The sequence below is a fragment of the Bubalus kerabau genome, chromosome 5, assembly GCF_029407905.1.
Source record: "Bubalus kerabau isolate K-KA32 ecotype Philippines breed swamp buffalo chromosome 5, PCC_UOA_SB_1v2, whole genome shotgun sequence".
Lineage (NCBI taxonomy): Eukaryota > Metazoa > Chordata > Mammalia > Artiodactyla > Bovidae > Bubalus > Bubalus kerabau.
Genome location: NC_073628.1, coordinates 92123271 through 92143665, shown reverse-complemented (window position 1 = coordinate 92143665; position 20395 = coordinate 92123271). Strand labels below are relative to the sequence as shown.

Sequence of the window (20395 nt, the reverse complement as noted above, 5' to 3'; positions counted from 1 at the left end):
AATTAGACTTCTGTGTAAGAGTAGAAAAGACTGAAAGGATTCTGAGGAGAATGCCTTGACCAACCAGTGAGTATTTAAAAAGGCAGGGACAGACTGACTGTAGAGAGAATGAAAGTAGAGGAGTTACAGGAGTCTAATGTAACATTCTGGGTGAAAAGTAATATTGGGCTACAAATAATCTCACAGGTTGAAAACAAAAACAAAACAAATTAAAACCCATTTTGGTAAACAGATCCATAGATTTAGTAATAACTGTCAAAGGAGAAGGAGCTGTCAGCCCATATTTTTACCTGTGCATCTGACTGTATCATCTGCTCAGCTAACTGTAAACAAGAATGGAAGGAGAAAAGAATGTCTTCACACAAGCTAGTAATTATATCTTTGTGTTTCAGCTGACTCTTTATAACCGACTGGTGCTTAAGGCTCTGCCTAAATGAATAAAAAGAAAATATAATCACCACAAGTAACACATCAAGTAACTTAGGACCATAAAAATATGATTTGATAGAACATATAAAAAATCAAAATGCATCATTTATAATAGACATGGCATAATTAAGACGTGCTGACTTTACCTCTGAAGTTGTCATATTAGTTTAAGTTGCTAATTTTTAATTTCTCCTTATAAAATATTAATTGAACTCTTACTAGACACTGGAGTCTGTGAGGGCCTGGAGATAGAGTGAATGAAAAGACACAATCTCTGCCCTGTCTGTATGGAATTTCTGGTCCAACACAAGAGAGAAGATTAAGTAATGTAAGAATAATTGATTGATAGCAGCTGTGACAAATGCTAAGCTGAAGTTCAGGGTGCTACAACACAGACATCTACTCTAACTTGGATGGATTTTAAACAGTAGAGTGATATGATTTGACTGACATTTTTAGAAGCAGATCAGTCTGAATACAGAATAGAAAATGAATCAGAAGTGGGCAAGAGTAGACGATATTTGATGGTGATGGCGTGTGTGCTCAGTTGCTCAATCGTGTCTGACTCTTTGCGACTCTATGGACTGTAGCCCACCAGCCTCCTCTATCCGTGGGATTCTCCAGGCAAGAATACTTGGGTGGGTTGCCATTTCCTTCTCCAGGGGATCTTCCTAGACCAGGGATCAAACCTGCCTCTCCTGCATTAGCAGGCAGATTCTTTACTACTGTACCACCTGGGAAGCCCTGATGGTGACGGTAGTATGACTAACTCACTGAGTACTTCACTAGCCTTGTAGAGTTCCAAGCACTTCAAACTGATAAACTCAATTAATCCTCACTATACCCCCATAAAGAAGGTACTTTTGTTATAACTTCCATTTTCAGATGAGCAAACTAAGGCTCAGAGAAGTTAACTAACTTGCCTAGGACTTCCAGAGGATAAATGATTTCAGAAAGGATTCAAGTATATGCAGCATGGCTGTGAGTTGACACTTTTAACCACTGCACTATTTATTACTTGTTGGCAATGTAATAACCTGGTGCAAGAAAAGCACCCAAGAGCTGAAAGTATTACACTGATCTTTAATGTTTTATGCATATGTATAAAGTAGAGGTTCTTAACCATTTTTATATCTCAACTATACTCCCTCCACCCTCAAGAATCTGATGAATGCTATGGACACTAGCAACCTCACACAATGTTCTAGTTAAAATTATAAATGGAATTAAACTTAAACAACTCAAAAGCATGTAATGAGGGGATTGTATTCAGCTCTAATTATAATTATTTACTTATCTAAGCCTGGAAAAAGGATAGTTGATAGTTAAACACTAGCAGCAGTAGGCTCAGAGAAGGCAATGGCACCCCATTCCAGTGCTCTTGCCTGGAAAATCCCACGGACGGAGGAGCCTGGTAGGCTGAAGTCCATGGGGCTGCTGAAGGTCGGACACGACTGAGCAACTTCACTTTCACTTTTCACTTTCATGCATTAGAGAAGGAAATGGCAGCCCACTCCAGTGTTCTTACCTGGAGAATCCCAGGGACGGGGGAGCCTGGTGGGCTGCAGTCTGTGGGGACACGACTGAAGTGATTTAGCAGCAGCAGCAGGCAAGTGGTTGAGACACATGCCCTATTATTTCAGATGTACTAGCTAACTGAGTAGAACTTTTTTTTAATTTTAGAGATGGCAGGATAAAGAAGTAAGATTTAGTTTGGAAGTTACATGTACAATATCTGGATTATCAGAGAGCAGTGTCAATAAATATTACACAAACCCATACAAAATGTTTTAAACGCAATCTAAGAAAATTACAAATAATTAAGACTTTGGATATAGAAAATGTACTACAAAAAGTAAAAACAAACCAAAAACTTACTTAATTATAAATTTCCAAGTATTGGCATGAAATGCATGGTCCATACTGGAAATAACAGAGCAGATATCCAACAATGAATGAATAACTACAAGGAAAGAGAACAGAACTCTTAGGACATTGAAATATTATATGGAGTGAGTTTAAAAATATCTAATGAATGATCTTAACATTTGTTAAAATAAGTAATATAGTTTTAAAAAATTACATCAAAATAATCAGTGTCACACTTTTGATTTAGTTTTTATAAAATATGGAAAATTAAGTTTGATGCTTATAGCTACTCTATGATCTAAATGAAAAATGTTCAGTGGAATAAAATTTGTGCCCTATTATAACTGAAATATTCTGCAGATATTCTAATAAAAAATGATATATTCCTAAGGAAAGAAAACCTAACAAAGAAGAATCAAAACAAATTTGTACAGTACTTATTAAGGTTTCTACTCTGCCTGTAGTAGATAATTTGTAAAAGTAAGCACAATAAACCCCTTTTCTGTGTCCATGAGATTGGGCAGTTTCCATCCACAGACCCCAGGCATGGCCATATAACTTACTTTGGTCAATAGGACAAAAATAAACGTAAGGCAAGCAAAGACTTTAAAGTGCCTGACTACTGGGGCCTGCCCTCTCTTGCTGCTCTGACAACCCCTGAAGCTATCAGCAGGTAGCTGATCCCAGGCTAACCTGCTGGATGATGGGGTACACATGGCTGACTTAGCACATTATTCCTCCCTCTGCTCACAACCACTCATGAGTAAGGTCAATGGCCACAAACACCCAGGTGAGCCAGTTACACCCTGTGAAGCAGAGAAATCTTGTCCCACCCCTCAGCCCAGCCTAAAAATACTAACTCAGAACTGTGAATAAATGAAACAGTAATTGCTTTATTTTTCTTCTCATTTTTTTTGGGCTGTGCCACTCAGCCTGCAGGATTTTTAGTCCCTCACCAGGAACTGAACACAGGCCCCGGCAATGAGAGCCCCAAGTCCTAACCACTGGACCCTCAAGGAACTCCCTAGTAGTTGCTTCAATATAATAGATTTTGGGGTGGTTTTTACAGAGCAAAAGGTACCTTATAATACTGTACAAAACCAACTTACTCTCCTTATGCTGAAGTTATGAATGCAAACTTTGCCCTTATGGAGTATTGTTTCTTAAACTCTGGGTCATGATGCATTTGGCAAGTGATGAAATTAATGAAGGAGCAATCAGCACTTTTTAAAAATGAAATAGACTATAATAGAGTACATTATTTCACATACAATAAATAAATGTAGTATATACATACACATGCACAAACATACACATACATATGTATTTATGTGTTTCAGGAAGGAATGAAAAGTTTCTTACTACGAATTTATGGCTTAAAAATTCTGAAAGCTACTGCTTTAGAAGGTACAAGGTTGCACAGCTTTCTTTGCTAATCATTGTGCAGAAACAACCTACTTTGAACATTGACTAAATATATCAGTTCAGTTCAGTTGCTGTCGTCTCTGACTCTTTGCGACCCCATGGACTGCAGCACAGTCCATCACCAACTCCTGGAGCTTACTCAAATTCATGTCCATTGAGTCGGTGATGCCATCCAACCATCTCATCCTCTGTCATCCCCTTCTCCTCCCGCCTTCAATCTTTCCCAGCATCAGGGTCTTTTCAAATGAGTCAGCTCTTCGTATCAGGTGGCCAGCATATTGGAGTTTCAGCTTCAGCATCAGTCCTTCCAATGAATATTCAGGACTGATTTCCTTTAGGATGGACTGCTTAGATCTCCTTGAAGTCCAAGAGACTCTAGAGAGTCTTATCCAACACCACAGTTCAAAAGCATCAATTCTTTGGTGCTCAGCTTTCTTTATAGTCCAACTCTCACATCCATACATGACTACTGGAAAAACCATAGCTTTCAGTAGACGGCCCTTTGTTGGGAAAGTAATGTCTCTGCTTTTTAATATGCTGTCTAGGTTAATCATAGCTTTCCTTCCAAGGAGTAAGCGTCTTTTAATTTCATGGCTGCAATCACCTTCTGCAGTGATTTTGGAGCCCAAGAAAATAAAGTCTCTCACTGTTTCCATTTTTTCCCCATCTATTTCCCATGAAGTGATGGGACCAGATGCCATGATCTTAGTTTTCTGAATGTTGAGCTTTAAGCCATCTTTTTCAATCTCCTTTTTCACTTTCATCAAGAGGCTCTTTAGTTCTTCGTCACTGTCTGCAATAAGGGTGGTGTCATCTGCATGTCTGAGGTTACTGATATTTCTCCCAGCAATCTTGATTCTGGCTTGTGCTTCATCCATCCCAGCATTTCACATCATGTACTCTGCATATAAGTTAAATAAGCAGGGTGACAATATACAGCCTTGACGTACTCCTTTTCCTATTTGGAATGAGTCTATTGTTCCATGTCCATTTCTAACTGTTGCTTCTTAACCTGCATACAGATTTCTCAGGAGGCAGGTGAGGTTGTCTGGTATTCCCATCTCTTGAAGAATTTTCCACAGTTTGTTGTGATCCACACAGTCAAAGGCTTTGGTATAGTCAATAAAGCAGCGGACATCACCAGATGGTCAATATCAAAATCAGACTGATTATATTCTTTGCAACCAAAGATGGAGAACCTCTATACAGTCAGCAAAAACAAGACCAGGAGCTGACTGTGGCTCAGATCATGAACTCCTTATTGCCAAATTCAGACTTAAATTGAAGAAAAAGTAGGGAAAATCACCAAATACATAAATCTGTTAATGCATCAAATATCAACATTACAAAATCTAAAAATTGAAAAGATTAAAAGTTTATTGGGTAGGATTTAAATTTTTTTATAAATTTAATATCATTAATCGTTAATTAGAAACAATGATTGGGTTCAATAATTTAGTTGATGCATGGTTTATAGTCAATATACATCACATACCAAGTAGTAAGTTTTCCTCACTCACCTACTACCATATTCAAAATATCATCATGCTCATCTATTAAAGGGTTCATGCACACCATATCCAGCAGTTCCAAGAGCTGCTTCTGAAGAGAATAGGCTTCCTTAAAAAGAGCCTGCAGAAGGTCTGCGACTAGATGTAGACGCCCAGAATAGACAGATTCACTATTCTGATCACAAAAAAATAACAATGAGAGGAAAAAAGCAAATCAGAGAATGCTCAGGAGCCAAATTTATTTTAACTCATTCTATCAGAGCTTATAAATTTAATATTTTTACTGAATGACACATTCATTAAAGAAATGCTTAATGAACTTTCATCATATATAGTGTACTTTGAGAGATGCAGGCATGTATAAAATACAATCTCTGACTTCTAAGATCTTACAAATATAGAACAAAAAAGGAGATTAATAACATTAGGTCCATGGCATGACATTTTAGTACCCTATCACCAAAGAGAAGGATTAGGTAACAACAAACAGCATTATCACCCAACAACAGCATTATCCAACAAACAGCATTATCAAAATTGCCTGTGACCCACAAATCCTAGGCCAGCTTTTCTGCTTTAAAGCTGCCACAGGACTAAATAAAGGTCAAGGTCCTTTTATAGGCACCTAATTGTTAAGGAATTCACCTGAGTCACCAATGCCACGACAGAACTTTCAGGATCCCTGTGACTCAACATGAATCCATATCACTTCTTTCCTTACCAAGAGGAAATAGAATAAGACAACAACAAGGAAACTGCAAGAGCCCCCTTTGTAAGATTTCTCTATAACTACTTATTTTGAAACAAATATTTACATACATGCTGTTTGCTCTGTGGAAAAATCCATTGCAATAATACAGGATAAATGTAAGCTTATGAACAAACATGCTGCTGCCAAGTCGCTTCAGTCATGTCCGACTCTGTGCAACCCCATGGACTGCAGCCTACCAGGCTTCTCCGTCCATGGGATTCTCCAGGCAAGAACACTGGAGTGGGTTGCCATTTCCTTCTCCAATGCATGAAACTGGAAAGTGAAAGTGAAGTCGCTCAGTCGTGTCTGACTCTTAGCGACCCCATGGACTGCAGCCTACCAGGCTCCTCCATCCATGGGATTTTCCAGGCAACAGTACTGGAGTGGGGTGCCATTGCCTTCTCCCATGAACAAACATAAACACTACCAATTCAGGCCCTTTGCTCATGGATTCTAGGCCATTTAAAGTGTACTTAGACCCATTACTCACCTTACAATGTACAAATGTACTTTTGATTACATGTAGGACTGAGGAGGGAAGACTATGAATATTTTCTAGAATGATGGATTCCTGAGTGGTACAGACATGCTGAACACATCCAGTAAGAGCTCCTAATAGCTGTACCATTGTCTGGAAATAAGGAAAGAAGTTTCACTCAGAACATATTTTCTGTGCATCAGTCACAACTGAGCGACTAAACTGAACTGAACTGGTATACTAGGGATATAGCAATGAACAAAACGGACCCTCTGTTCCTCCTTACACATAATTTTAGTCTATCAGAATTACAAATATTAAAACTGGCTAGACATTTGGTTAAAAAAAAGAAGTTGGCATACTAACCCACACATCAAAGTATATGGCAGGTGTTCTACACATATGCCTTGGAATTATAGATAGGGCATGATATCTTGATTATATTTGTTTTATACTAGTTTATTACTTGTCTAAACTTATACAAGTTTAGATGTTTATTAAGCACAAAATTGTATAAAAATTCATTTATGCCTTTTGCAATATCTTCCTATCTTTAATTCTATAAATTTAATTCTAGCATTGGGCCATGATATAAAGAGTATACAGCTAATATTAGTATAAAAATTCTCACATTCTTGAAGTTCTGCCCCACCCCTCTTCCTAATATACTTGACATACTTGTAAAATATTTCTTAGAGTGCTCTGGATTTCTAAATTTTGGCTTGACAGTTCTCTGGCTTGACTGGTTAACTCAAACATCATGTCATCAAATAATCTCACAGTCTGTGAAAACAAAGCAGGTCATAAACAGCAGTAATAGAAGTCACTAGAAAAGAAAGACACACCGTTCAAGAAAAAAATTGACTTGATGTTGCATTATTAATAGCCACAGGATATTGTCCAGTATAACAACTGTACCTAATAAAGTTAATAATGTGTGTGTGTGTATAGTATTTTTCGTATAGTGTTTCTGCAATATAATCTCTTTGAAAAATACAAAGTCTTCAACAAAAATTGATGTCTTCCATTTCTGTAATAATATCCATGAAGAAATCACTCAAAGTTCACTTTTTGGTATTGTAACAAAAGTGCTACTCTTACACTTAAATAAATAAAAGATGATGATCTTAACCAATGAACATCCATGTGAACATTAAAAGGATATTTTCTGGTAGTGGTAATAAATCTGTGTTGAATTACCTATTTACTTGTTTTCTATCCAGTTTCCATTTTTGACCAGCTCAAAACACCATTCCTAGATTAGAGACACAGTACGCAACCTCAGAACTAAGTGTTTTTGTCTGAAAAGTTAGCCAAATTAAGATCTAAGCAAGTGGCCTCAACACTACACTACAAGAATAATCATAGTTGACAACACACTGTAATTAAAGAGGATACTGTTTCCCTTAGGCCTGTTAACACTCAACATCTCCTTTTCATCCATAGGTTAGCTGGACCTTTTTTGGTATCAAGAACAAATTTTAAGAATCTTTTTAGAGAACTGAGTGAATGAGTAAAAGGAGTTTTGATAACTATTTGCTTCAAAGCTACACTTAGAAGTCCATTCTAATAAGAGATAAGTTATCACACAAAAATGTCTCATTTTGTCAGCAAAGTACCTTTAGTTCTCATAATAAAAAAAAAAAAAGTAATGACTCTGCTTTTCAGAGAAAAGGTATACCACACATATCTAAAAGGTAGCAATGCAGTGGTGAATTTGATGCTTCCTCTTAATTTACTTGATTTTACCAATATTCCAGCCATTTTTATTCTAAGGCTGCTTTGATAAATTCTAGCTTCATTTTTCCAGACAATGAAATTTAACTATTATTAATAAACTGTACAGAGAAGATACAAAAAGAGACTTAATTAACTTCATCATCCATCCCAATTTTCAATGAACAGCTTTAAAAATTACAAGAGTATTTAAAATTAACTACAAATAAAAAAAATTTGATTAGTAAAAAATCCATATCTCCAAAAACATAAGTTGTTTATTCACCTAACAATCACACTAACACCATTATATTCTCACATGAAATCATTTTTAACTGTTTTATTTGTATTTCAAGCATGTGATACATTAAGAAATTAAGAATAAATGGCCTAAAACTGAGGATAGATTTTACTAGCCTTGATAACATGTAGATTGATTAAGATAATAGTACTACACCTTTGGCAGCACTTGTGAAAAGAAAGTCTGTTCCAATGTCAGGTGGTTCATATGAGGTAAAAACATTTCCACAATAATTTTCAGAATTTCTATAAAAGAAAATAGTAATATATTTTCTAACAATATTAAGTCACATCAGCCAACAAAGATTACTATCCGTTCCAAATGCAAGCATATTTAAGTACTACCAACCAAAAGCTTTGAACAGTTTCAAAATGCCATAGTCTATGTAGAGAAACTATTAACAAATAACCTGAAATAATAGCAAAATTAAAAAAAAAAAAAAAACAACCCAACCTATATGTCCAGTAATTGAGGATCAGTTAATGGATGAGGTACATCTACTGAATAGGATCTGCAATCATTAAAACATTTGTTAGAGATTATGTAAAACAATGATAAAATGTCCACAATACTTTAAGCTAAAATGAAAAGAGTTTCAAATGGTATAATTCTAATTTTAATATATATATAAACATGTATATACAAAGAATAATACACAGATAAGCTAGCAGGAATATACAGAATCAAGATGAGGATGTCTTATGCCAAAATCTGAAATATTTCAGATTCATAATTGTTTTATTATTCTGTTTTTCTGCATGTTAACAAATTTTCTATACTGAATGTGCATAACTCATAACCTCAGGATAAAAAAATAACTGTTATTTAAAAAAAATTAAGATTCCATATGCCCATATGCAGCACATAGGTTCAAGAGTGTAAGCAAATTCTACAATCAAGTGAAACATAAATAGAAAAGAACTCAAAATATATGGGGAAACTAGAAAGGATAGCCTTAATTCTCTACCTCTTCTTCTAAGTAAATAAGTAAATTATATCAAGTAAGAGTAATGAAGACAGATGAGGATAAAGTCAACTTTTCCAAATAACAAATTAGGCATGCCTAAACAAGCAGCTTTTTGTAACTTAGAAAGTATTTCCTAACTGACACTACACAAAGAGGTTGAGGGTTATTCAGTAGACTGCAAATTATGTTTTTTATAGGTCTAACCAGCTTAACAACTAATATTTAAAATGTACATTGTGCTTATCACAGGTTATCAAATAGAACACTTTTGGTATCTATGCAGACTGAAATTTAAAACTTTTTAAGTACTATAATTTGAGGTAATTGGTCATTTTAACTAACTGAAAATTACAAAAGTTGTAACCATACAATAGGAAGAATAAATTCAAAAGGAATATGAAACTGTATTGAGATGTGGGACTCAAGTTTTAATGACATCCAAGCAATCATACAATTAAGACAATTTTACTTACGAATATGCTCAATCCAACTGTCAGAATGCTGATACATAGAGTAAAAAAATTAAGGGAGATACTAGTATTATAGTATTAAGATGTTCAATATCACAGTAATCCAAGTCTATGCCCCGACCAGTAATGCTGAAGACGCTGAAGTTGAATGGTTCTATGAAGACCTACAAGACCTTTCAGAATTAACACACAAAAAAGATGTCCTTTTCATTATAGGGGACTGGAATGCAAAAGTAGGAAGTCAAGAAACACCTGGAGTAATAGGCAAATTTGGCCTTGGAATACAGAATGAAGCAGGGCAAAGGTTAATAGAATTCTGCCGAGAGAATGCACTGGTCATAGCAAACACCCTCTTCCAACAACACAAGAGAAGCCTCTACACATGGACATCACCAGATGGTCAACACTGAAATCAGACTGATTATATTCTTTGCAAGCAAAGACGGAGAAGCTCTATACAGTCAGCAAAAACAAGACTGGTAGTTGATTGTGGCTCAGATCATGAACTCCTTATTGCCAAATTCAGACTTAAATTGAAGAAAGTAGGGAAAACCACTAGACCATTCAGGTGACCACTAGACCATTCAGGTGACCTAAATCAAATCCCTAATGATTATACAGTGGAAGTGAGAAACAGATTTAAGGGACTAGATTTGATAGACAAGAGTACCTGATGAACTATGGACGGAGGTTCATGACATTGTGCAGGAGACAGGGATCAAGAACATCACCAAGAAAAAGAAATGCAAAAAAACAAAATGGCTGTCTGAGGAGGCATTACAAATAGCTGTGAAAAGAAGAGAAGAGGAAAGCAAAGGAGAAAAGGAAAGATATAAGCATCTGAATGCAGAGTTCCAAACAGCGAGGAGCGATAAGAAAACCTACCCCAGTGATCAGTGCAAAGAAATATTAGAAAACAATAGAATGGGAAAGACTAGAGATCTCTTCAAGAAAATTAAAGATACCAAGGGAATATCTCATGCAAAGATGAGCTCAATAAAGGACAGAAATGGTATGGACCTAACAGAAGTAGAAGATACTAAGAACAGGTGGCAAGAATACACAGAAGAACTGTACAAAAAAGATCATCATGACCCAGATAATCACGATGGTGTGATCACTCACCTAGAGCCAGACATCCTGGAATGTGAAGTCAAGTGGGCTTTAGGAAGCATCACTACGAACAAAGCTAGTGGAGGTGATGTAATTCCAGTTGAGCTATTTCAAATCCTGAAAGATGATGCTGTGAAAGTGCTGCACTCAGCATGTCAGCAAATTTGGAAAACTCAGCAGTGGCCACGGGACTGGAAAAGGTCAGTTTTTATTCCAATCTCTAAGAAAGGCAAAGTCAAAGAATGCTCAAACTACCGCACAATTGCACTCATCTCACATACTAGTAAAGTAATGCTCAAAATTCTCCAAGCCAGGCTTAAACAATACGTGAACCATGAACTTCCTGATGTTCAAGCTGGTTTTAGAAAAGGAACCAGAGATCAAATTGCCAACATCCACTGGATCATGGAAAAAGCAAGAGAGTTCCAGAAAAACATCTATTTCTGCTTTACTGACTATGCCAAAGCCTTTGACTGTGTGGATCACAATAAACTGTGGAAAATTCTGAGAGATGGGAATACCAGACCACCTGATCTGCCTCTTGAGAAATCTGTATGCAGGTCAGGAAGCAACAGTTAGAACTGGACATGGAACAACAGACTGATTCCAAATGGGAAAAGGAGTACGTCAAGGCTGTATATTGTCACCCTGCTTATTTAACTTATATGCAGAGTACATCATGAGAAACGCTGGGCTGGAAGAAGCACAAGCCGGAATCAAGATTGCTGGGAGAAATACCAATAACCTCAGATATGCAGATGACACCACCCTTATGGCAGAAAGTGAAGAACTAAAGAGCCATTTGATGAAAGTGAAAAAGTTGGCTTAAAGCTCAAGACTCAGAAAATTAAGATCATGGCATCTGGTCCCATCACTTCATGGCAAATAGATGGAGAAACAGTGGAAACAAGTGACAGACTTTATTTTGGGGGGCTCCAAAATCACTGCAGATGGTGATTGCAGCCATGAAATTAAAAAACGCTTACTCCTTGGAAGGAAAAGTTATGACCAACCTAGACAGCACATTAAAAAGCAGAGACATTACTTTTCCAACAAGGTCTGTCTAGTCAAGGCTATGGTTTTTCCAGTAGTCATGTATGGACGTGAAAGTTGGACTATAAAGAAAGCTGAGCACCAAAGAATCGATGCTTTTGAACTGGTGGTGTTGGAGAAGACTCTTGAGAGTGAGTCCCTTGGACTGCAAAGGAGATCCAACCAGTCCATCCTAAAGGAAATCAGTCCTGAATGTTCATTGGAAGGACTGATGTTGAAGCTGAAACTCCTAAGTATGGCCACCTGATATGAAGAGCTAACTCATTTGAAAAGACCCTGATGCTGGGAAAGATTGAAGGTGGGAGGAGAAGGGGCGACAGAGAATGAGATGGTTAGATAGCATCACTGACTCAATGGACATGAGTTTGAGTAAACTCCAGTTGTTGTTGATGGACAGGGAGGCCTGGCGTACTACAGTCCATGGGTCGAAAAGAGTCGGACACGACTGAGCGACTGAACTGAACTGAGTAAAATATTCACTACTGAGAATAGATTTTCAAAAGACCTTTCTTGAGGTTTAAGCAATGATAGTAAGAGACTAAGATGAGACTCAAATTACTGGCTTAATTTTGCTTTTAAAAAAGTAATGCTTATTAGGCTAACAAACAATAGAATGAAAATACTTTAAGGAAGTATTTTCAAAACGTTCAAGGATAAACTTATCTCTTCGAACTATATGTAATTATGACATATTTCTGACAGATGAGAAACAGTCCATAATAATCCATGGTTTCTGAAACAAATTTTTTTCTCCTTAGCACTTCTATAATACTGTATCTACACCTGTCACCGATCATTTTCTACTTTCTTTTCATGTTATTAGCATATCTATCTTATCACCTTATCAGACTGAAACTCTTCTGCACATAGGAGCTTACAAATACGTGATAATAAACTATCCTATATGCACTGTAAAAGTTAACAGTAATCACATTATAAACTATACACTTTCAAACCATTAAGAATAATTGTTAGAAAGTTTTTACTGTAAAAATATAAGAATTATTAAAGCATGTGTCAATCAGAAAAATTAGAAAAACACAACCCCATCACACTAATATAAGAAGTCATTCTTTTTCTGAAATCTTATTTTGCAACTACATATCTTACAGCAGCAATCAAAATGAGGCATGGTCATTAACTCATTTTAGTTCAGTAGAACTAATTTAGTTCAAACTGGGCAGAATCTGCCTCATGTATAAATTTTAGAAAAGGTAAAAAAAAAATTTAACCTCTTCCAAAATTTAAACTTCAGTTATGATTATGCAGACATGCAGGCAAAGACTGAAAAATAACATGTAAAATGCAAAAGATAAAAATAATAATGTTTGGGTGACAGAACTGTGGATTTATAGAAAATGTCTTTCATTTGTTGAAAAGTGCTGTAGTAAAACCAAAAGCTGAAAAACGAAATTATATAATGAGACTTCAGGCCATTTTAAAACATGACAAAATTTTTTAGCCCTTCACTGAATGCTTACTATGTGCCAGGAACTATTCTAAGTGCTGGAGACAATGCAGTGAAAACAAAATTCCTGCCTTTATGAACTTTAGTGAGGAAAAGCAAAAAGGAAACAAAGTAAACAACATAATTTCTATTAACGATCTGACTGCTCTTTAGAAAACTGAACAGAGCAATGTAGTAAGTATTACTGACTGGGTTTGGGGAAACCACCTAAAACTGAGGGCTCTGAAAACGGCTTACCTGAGCAGGTGACATATGAGCTGAAACCTGAATAATGAGACCTACCAAAGGCTGGGAGAAGAGCTACATGGAACATCAACAAACATGAAGATCCTAAGGTAGGTGAGCTTCATGTATCTCTGGTTAGAATGTAGTGAGCTAAGTAGGAGAGGACAAGGCTTAGAACATGAGGAGACTTGAAAGTAAAAGTTTAGATTTTATTCCTAATTTGTTCAGAAGCCCTTGTGGTAAGGGGTGCCTTAAAAAGGAAATGACATATTTTTCAATATGAACTTTTTTTGGAGAGATTATAAAAGGACATGAGTAGAAGCAAAAGAACTATTAACTACAGCCCAGATGAGAGGTTATGGGGGTTTGGAGCAGTGGCAGGAAACGGGGATGATGGATTCAAAATACAGTCTGAGAGCAGAAATGAAAGAACTTAATTAAAGGTTTTGGCTTGTGAAACCGTTTAAGAAGCCTAGGGGTTTTGGTTCTTTCAAATTTTGAGATGAAACTTAAAATTTCATCAAAAGAACAGGTTTTGGTTCTTTTGAATTTTAAGTTTGAGATGAAAACCAGGAGGGAATGCTGACTTTTTTTTGGTGGGGGGGGGTGGGAATAAAAATTTTTACTTTCAATTACTGAAATCCCCTATAAGCTTGTGGGGGTGGCGGGGGGAGAGGAACCATGCTCTTTGTTCCTCCTAAGCCTAACACCCTGCCTGCTATGTATTATGTACATTATAAAAGTTTTTGAGGATAAGGTTGGCTATTAGCTGCAGAAATCAAAAATCTTTTAGGACAGAAATTCCATATCTGCACAACAACTAATAAAGGGTTTTGGCACTGACGTGGGATTTTGCCAGTGTCCAGGTGAATGATTTCTTTGTGACAGTAATATCTACATTTGGCTTTATCTGTAAAAAATTATTTGTGCAGTGTTCAGAATTTCTCAAGTGAAGGTCTTGTTTTTGAGTGCAGTTTTAAGTTTTCTGTGCTCAAAGCTGTTTAAAAAAAAAAAAAGTTACCCTTTAACATGAAGGGCTGCTGCTGCTGCTAAGTCACTTCAGTCGTGTTCGACTCTGTGAGACCCCACAGATGGCAGCCCACCAGGCTCCCCCGTCCCTGGGATTCTCCAGGCAAGAACATTAGAGTGGGGTGCCATTTCCTTCTCCAATGCATGAAAGTGAAAAGTGAAAGTGAAAAACGCTCTTTCAGTCGTGTCCGACTCTTAGCGACCCCATGTACTGCAGCCTACCAGGCTCCTCCGTCCATGGGATTTTCCAGGCAAGAGTACAGGAGTGGGTTGCCACTGCCTTCTCCAACATGAAGGGCTAGGCCTCCACATACATTTACAACCAAAAAGGGATTCAACTACTAAATGGTCTGCACCTGAACAAAGGAGTCATTAAATACCTCAAACGCAGCACATGAAAACCAATTAGTAAACGAAGCAACTTCTCACCAGCAATAAACCAAGAGGTTTGAAAACCGGACGGGAATAACATTTGAATTTACTTAACATCTTACAGACCTGGCACCATGGCAGAACTACGTCCTTTAATTCGATTCTTAAAATAGTGGAGGAAGGTATTCACTTTCACCACCCATTTTAGAGAGGAGCGCTCGGAGTATCTCGCTCTCCTCTACTTCATCCAGAGTCGGCTCACCTTACAGCTCAAGGCTAAGTTCCTGTCTCCCCCGCTCTCCACCAAGCAAAAGTAATGACACTTAATTGCACATACAAAGCAACTTGAAGGCTCAGAGGAGTGGAAGAAAACGCCATATCCACTGCCGAAAACCATTGTAAGAACACCCGAGAGCCGTCCCAATGCCAAAGCCAAGCGTGACTTTGGCCTCAGCACCCACGGCTCTCGCGCGCCCTTCATTTCCTCGCTTACTCATCTCGCTGTCAACAGAGAGAGAAGGTTGAAGCCGCATGGACCCAGCAAGGCCCGAAAGCGGGTTAGATGAGACAGAAGGTTGGAGACCGGCCCCACAGCCCTCTCCAGGTGGAAATGACAATAAAGGATATAAGAAGCCGAGGCAGGACAGACGGCAATTCCCGGCGGCATAGTTCCTCCGGCCAGCTACTTATTTCTTCCAGTGGAACCGCGCTCTCCGGGACAGCGCGTTCCTGAGACATGCTTACACCCAGCACCAAAGCTTCAAAACACTCCCGCCAGAGCCAAGACCGGAAACTCCCACCGTCCCGGCAGGCCTTGCGAACCAAGACCATAGAGAGGAAGGGCGCCGCTTTCCTTGGTGAGCCCGGGCCCCACACGACTGGGAAGAAAGCCGGGCTTGTCTGGCCTAGGGAGGACTTGATTCACTGGTGCACGTTTCCGGTCTGGCGAGTCTGGCCGGCGTTCTCCGCGAGGCGAATCGAGAGTCCGTCGGGCTCCGTCGGGCGGCGAGCATCTCCAAGTTTGCATTGCTGTTAACGTTGCTTTGAGACGCTGTGGGGGAGGTGAGGGCCGAGAGTCCCCAGATTTACAACCTTCCATCCCATGGGGCTTTTTGGTTGCACATCTGGGGTTGGGTTTGACCTGGGCATGCGGCCAGGAATGACTACAAGTCCCGAGGTGAAGTGGGATAGAAACAGGCGCCGTCCTACCCACTTAATGTGTTGACCCTACTCTGTACAGCTTGTGTAATGGGGTTAGAGACCCACCTGTCAGAATTGGTGTGCATATTGAACTGATGGTATATATTAAGTGTTTAGCACAGTAGATAGAGAGAAGACCCTCTTGATTAAGTTGCTTCCATTTACGGCCCTCTCCACAAGGTTCAGTACCCTTATTTTGTGTCAAGCTAATCTTTACTAATTACTCCAGAGTTACCTCACTCCCAGTACACTTAGGGCTGCTGATCTCGGCTAAATGTTTGTAGTTAGGTCATTTGGATGAATTTACACACATCAGCATACCTGTGCATGTTTTTAAAGGGATGCTCATTCAGCAAGATACAATCTTGAAGTCCTGTTACTTGAAACGGTAACAGACTGAAGAGATTCTGGCAGTTTAAGAGGTAAATATATGTTTGGGCAGGGTCGTGACAATCGCTAAGCTGATCATTTTCTGCCCAAGAATTCCGGACTGTATTGTTTTTAATTGTTGCTGCTGCTGCTGTTCTTTTGTTCGTTTTTAGAGTTTATTATCTTCAGCTTTTGAACCCTGAAGGCTGTGTGTGTTTCCAAATCTGTCTCCCTCTCTCTCCACAGGTTTCATAGAAAAGCTGTTGGTGGGGGAGGGTGGAATGTTTAATATTAAATTTAAATGAAATGTGTCACTTTGCTTCTTAATAACAATTTTCTTTTTTTTTCTCTAGAGCTGCACTGAAAGAAGAGCAAAGACCTCTTCAAAGTCATTTGGAAATAGCTCTGAATATTTTTAACTGTATATGCAGCTAAAGAGAAATAGACCTTCAGCAAAACTAACGGAATAATTAATTGAGGCAGGTTTACATGTGTGTCATCAGTTCTATCCAGAAGTTGAAGAAGCTTCCTTGGAGTTTAACGGTTGTGTGCATTATATGAGAGAATGACTTTTCAATTTAATTTCACTATAGAAGACCATCTGGAAGATGAATTTACATCCCTTGGAGATGGAGCTTTGGCCCTACATTCCTCAAAAGAGTCTTCAGTCTCAGAAAGACAAAAAGGTACACATAAAGACAAAAAATTTTCCACAGAACAATCTAACTTGCTGCAGGACCATTTGTGGGAACATAAGTCAGAGAGAAATGAGACTCCCTCTCAAGACCCAGACAGCTCATTCGGTGCAGCTAACAGTTCAAGTAACTTGGAACCACACGAGGAAAAGCCCTGCTTGAAAGTTGCCAAAGAGCATGCTGTGCCTAAAGATTTAAAGAAAGTGTTAGAAAACAAAGTCACAGAAACATTACCAGGTTTCCAACATGTTAACATATCAATAATGAAAACCACTTTGTTGAAAGAGAACTTCCCTGGAGAAAATATCATTTCAAAAAGCTTTTCTTCTCACTCTGACCTGATTTCAGGTGTTTATGAAGGAGGCTTGAAAATCTGGGAGTGTACCTTTGACCTCCTGGCATATTTGACAAAGGCCAAAGTGAAATTTGCTGGGAAAAAAGTGTTGGATCTCGGTTGTGGATCAGGGTTGCTGGGTATAATGGCACTCAAGGGAGGTGCCAAAGAAATTCATTTTCAAGATTATAACAGTGTGGTGATTGATGAAGTAACCTTACCTAATGTAGTGGCCAACTCCACTTTGGAAGATGAAGAAAATGATGTAAATGAACCAGATGTGAAAAGACTCAGGAGATCAACAGTAGCACAAGAGCTATGTAAATGCCGCTTCTTTTCAGGGGAGTGGTCCGAGTTTTGTAAGCTTGTACTGAGCAGTGAAAAACTCTTTGAAAAATATGATCTCATTCTTACTTCAGAAACGATTTACAATCCAGATTATTATGTTCCTTTGCACCAAACATTCCTTAGATTGTTAGATAAAAATGGACAGGTGCTTTTGGCCAGCAAAGTACATTATTTTGGTGTGGGTGGAGGTACTCATCTCTTTCAGAAGTTTGTAGAAGAAAGGAATGTATTTGAGACTAGAACACTTGAAATAATCGATGAAGGACTAAAGAGATGCCTAATTGAAATGACTTTTAAGTACTCCACTTAATGTCCACTGAGTGTCCTAAGTGAAATAAATGGAATAACCAAAACCTTATTTTGAATGATTTCTGATTTCTATTATTTCTGAAATTATTATGTTTGTTTAATTTTGTTTAGCCAAATAAGAGACCAACTATATTAACAACACTTTACTTGGTGAGACTGAGAGAACAGTGTTTCTGAGCATTTGAAGAGATTTCCTAGGAAGTAATTTTGTGAGAAAGTTTTCTACTCTCCACTTTCATTCTATTTAACCTTTCTACCACCTTTAGCGTATAAATTTGCCATTTCTTACTTCACATTTGAATTTCTTCGCAGGCTTTGTCAGTTTCTGTTCCCATGGAGTGCCTGGTCAATCACCATGCTTTTCACTTTAAAGGCATGCATGTGTGCTAAGTTGCTTCAGTCATGTCCAACTCGTTGTGACCCCATAAACTGTAGCCTGCAAGACTCTTCTGTCCATGAGGTTTTCCAGGCAAGAATCCTGGAGTGGGTTGCCACACCCTCCTTCAGGGGATCTTCCTGACCCAGGGATGGAACCCCCATCTCTTACCTTTCCTGCATTGGCAGGTGAGTTCTTTACAACTAGAGCCATCTGGAAAGCCCAAAGGTGTACATATGCATTACTAAATGGTTCTGAACCTAAATACTAGATCAGAGGTGTTAAGTAACTAGGAAGAGGTTTGGGCTTTTAAAATATTCATTTATCTTATATAACAAGAATCAAAATGCTGAGCAGTTGAATTCACACTGAGATGGAATAAATAAAGGGGAATCATGATAGTATAAAATTGATACAGAAAGCTTACAGTGCTTGTAGCCCTTTTGTAGCCAAGTAAGTAGGAGATCCTAGGGTCTTGGTAGGAAAAAGAATAGGAAACACAATTTCAGACTCTAAGGAGTAAAGATTCTTCATTCTTTAAGTAATAGGGAAGAGAAGAAGAGATAAAGTATTTTTGATTTTAATGCAAAATTTTTCACACTTAACGTACCTGAAATTGGAATCTACCTTACTATTTATAACTGCAATGCTAGAGATCCAGGTTCGATTTCTGGGTCGGGAAGATCCCTGGAAAAGGGAATGGCAATCCACTTCAATGTTCTTACCTGGAGAATTCCATGGGTAGATGAGCCTGGCAGGCTACAGTCCTTGGGGTAACAAAGGGTCGTACATGACTGAGCGACTAACATTTCATTTTTCAACCTTACTATCTATAACTATTGTGCAACTGGCAGTATCTTTTGTCTTTCTTGGAGGTAACTAAAATAATGGTACAACCTGGATTCAATGAAATGTGATATTCACAATGTCTGTTAATTAGGCAGTTTGTCTACTTGTTGCTGAATTTTTATAATCTTACAAGGTATATATCATCCATATTTTAATAATGATCATAATAGCTAACAGTTTTCAGCATTTACTATATGCAGGGTAGAAGGGATTTACATACACTGACATTTAATATTCATAACAGCCCTGAATTATAATTACTGTCTCCATTTTATAGATAAGTTGAGACTCAAGAAGGTAATTTGATCCTTATCCCAGTCCTCATATTCAGAACCTGAATCTGAACTAAAGTCTTTTTTAAAAGGTGGTGAAGATTTACTCTTCACCACCCCAGTGCTCTTAACAGTGCCTTACAATGCCAAATATTTTAGGACCTTTTTATTATTCTGAAATGAAAGCCACAGTTAAACGTATTTACATGCGTGCTTAGTCACTTCAGTCATGTCCAACTCTTTGCAACCTCCTGGACTGTAGCCTGCCAGGGTCCTCTGTCCATGTGATTTTCCAGGCAAGAACACAAATGGGCTGTGTTTTTATTTTATTCTCCAGAGGATCTTCCCAACCCAGGGATAGAATCTGCATCCTTTAATGTCTTCTGCTTTGGCAGGTGGATTCTTTACCACTAGGGCCACCTGGGAAGCCCCAACTTATTTACATACATCATTAAAAGAATTTTTT

General features: G+C 38.0%; 2 protein-coding genes across 12 annotated transcripts in view; one reads left to right on the top strand and one right to left on the bottom strand.

Annotated features, from left to right (window-relative positions):
* FIRRM (FIGNL1 interacting regulator of recombination and mitosis) overlaps positions 1–16034 on the bottom strand; it is a 50622-nt gene extending 34588 nt beyond the window's left edge. For 4 of the 9 annotated variants that reach the window (XM_055582195.1, XM_055582196.1, XM_055582197.1 and 1 more), the window contains exons 1-8: positions 15805–16034; positions 9921–9960; positions 8637–8725; positions 7142–7246; positions 6476–6616; positions 5244–5409; positions 2308–2392; positions 291–429 (exon numbers count right to left, since the gene is read on the bottom strand). In XM_055582195.1, the coding sequence (XP_055438170.1) occupies positions 291–429; positions 2308–2392; positions 5244–5409; positions 6476–6616; positions 7142–7246; positions 8637–8725; positions 9921–9960; positions 15805–16008 (969 nt within the window). In that variant the 5' untranslated portion in view covers positions 16009–16034. Of the gene's footprint in view, positions 1–290; positions 430–2307; positions 2393–5243; positions 5410–6475; positions 6617–7141; positions 7290–8636; positions 8726–8933; positions 8992–9920; positions 9961–15303; positions 15782–15804 lie in introns of those variants that run through there. The other 5 variants (XM_055582199.1, XM_055582200.1, XM_055582201.1 and 2 more) reach the window with 5 other exon arrangements.
* On the top strand, positions 15895–18479 carry METTL18 (methyltransferase 18, RPL3 N3(tau)-histidine). Of its 3 annotated transcripts, none has more exons than XM_055582207.1 (2): positions 15895–16034; positions 17100–18479. In XM_055582207.1, the coding sequence occupies exon 2, from the start codon at positions 17312–17314 to the stop codon at positions 18431–18433; it is 1122 nt and encodes a 373-aa protein (XP_055438182.1). In that variant the 5' UTR covers positions 15895–16034; positions 17100–17311; the 3' UTR covers positions 18434–18479. The 3 variants fall into 3 exon arrangements, with proteins under 3 accessions (XP_055438182.1, XP_055438181.1, XP_055438183.1); XM_055582206.1 differs by lacking the exon at positions 15895–16034 and adding an exon at positions 16055–16239; XM_055582208.1 differs by lacking the exon at positions 15895–16034 and adding an exon at positions 16298–16799.
* The last annotated feature ends 1916 nt before the right edge of the window (positions 18480–20395 follow it).

What these genes read in the sequence shown, in the direction of transcription:
- METTL18 (XM_055582207.1), top strand. Translation starts at nt 17,312, where the DNA reads ATGACTTTTCAATTTAATTTCACTATAGAAGACCATCTGGAAGATGAA.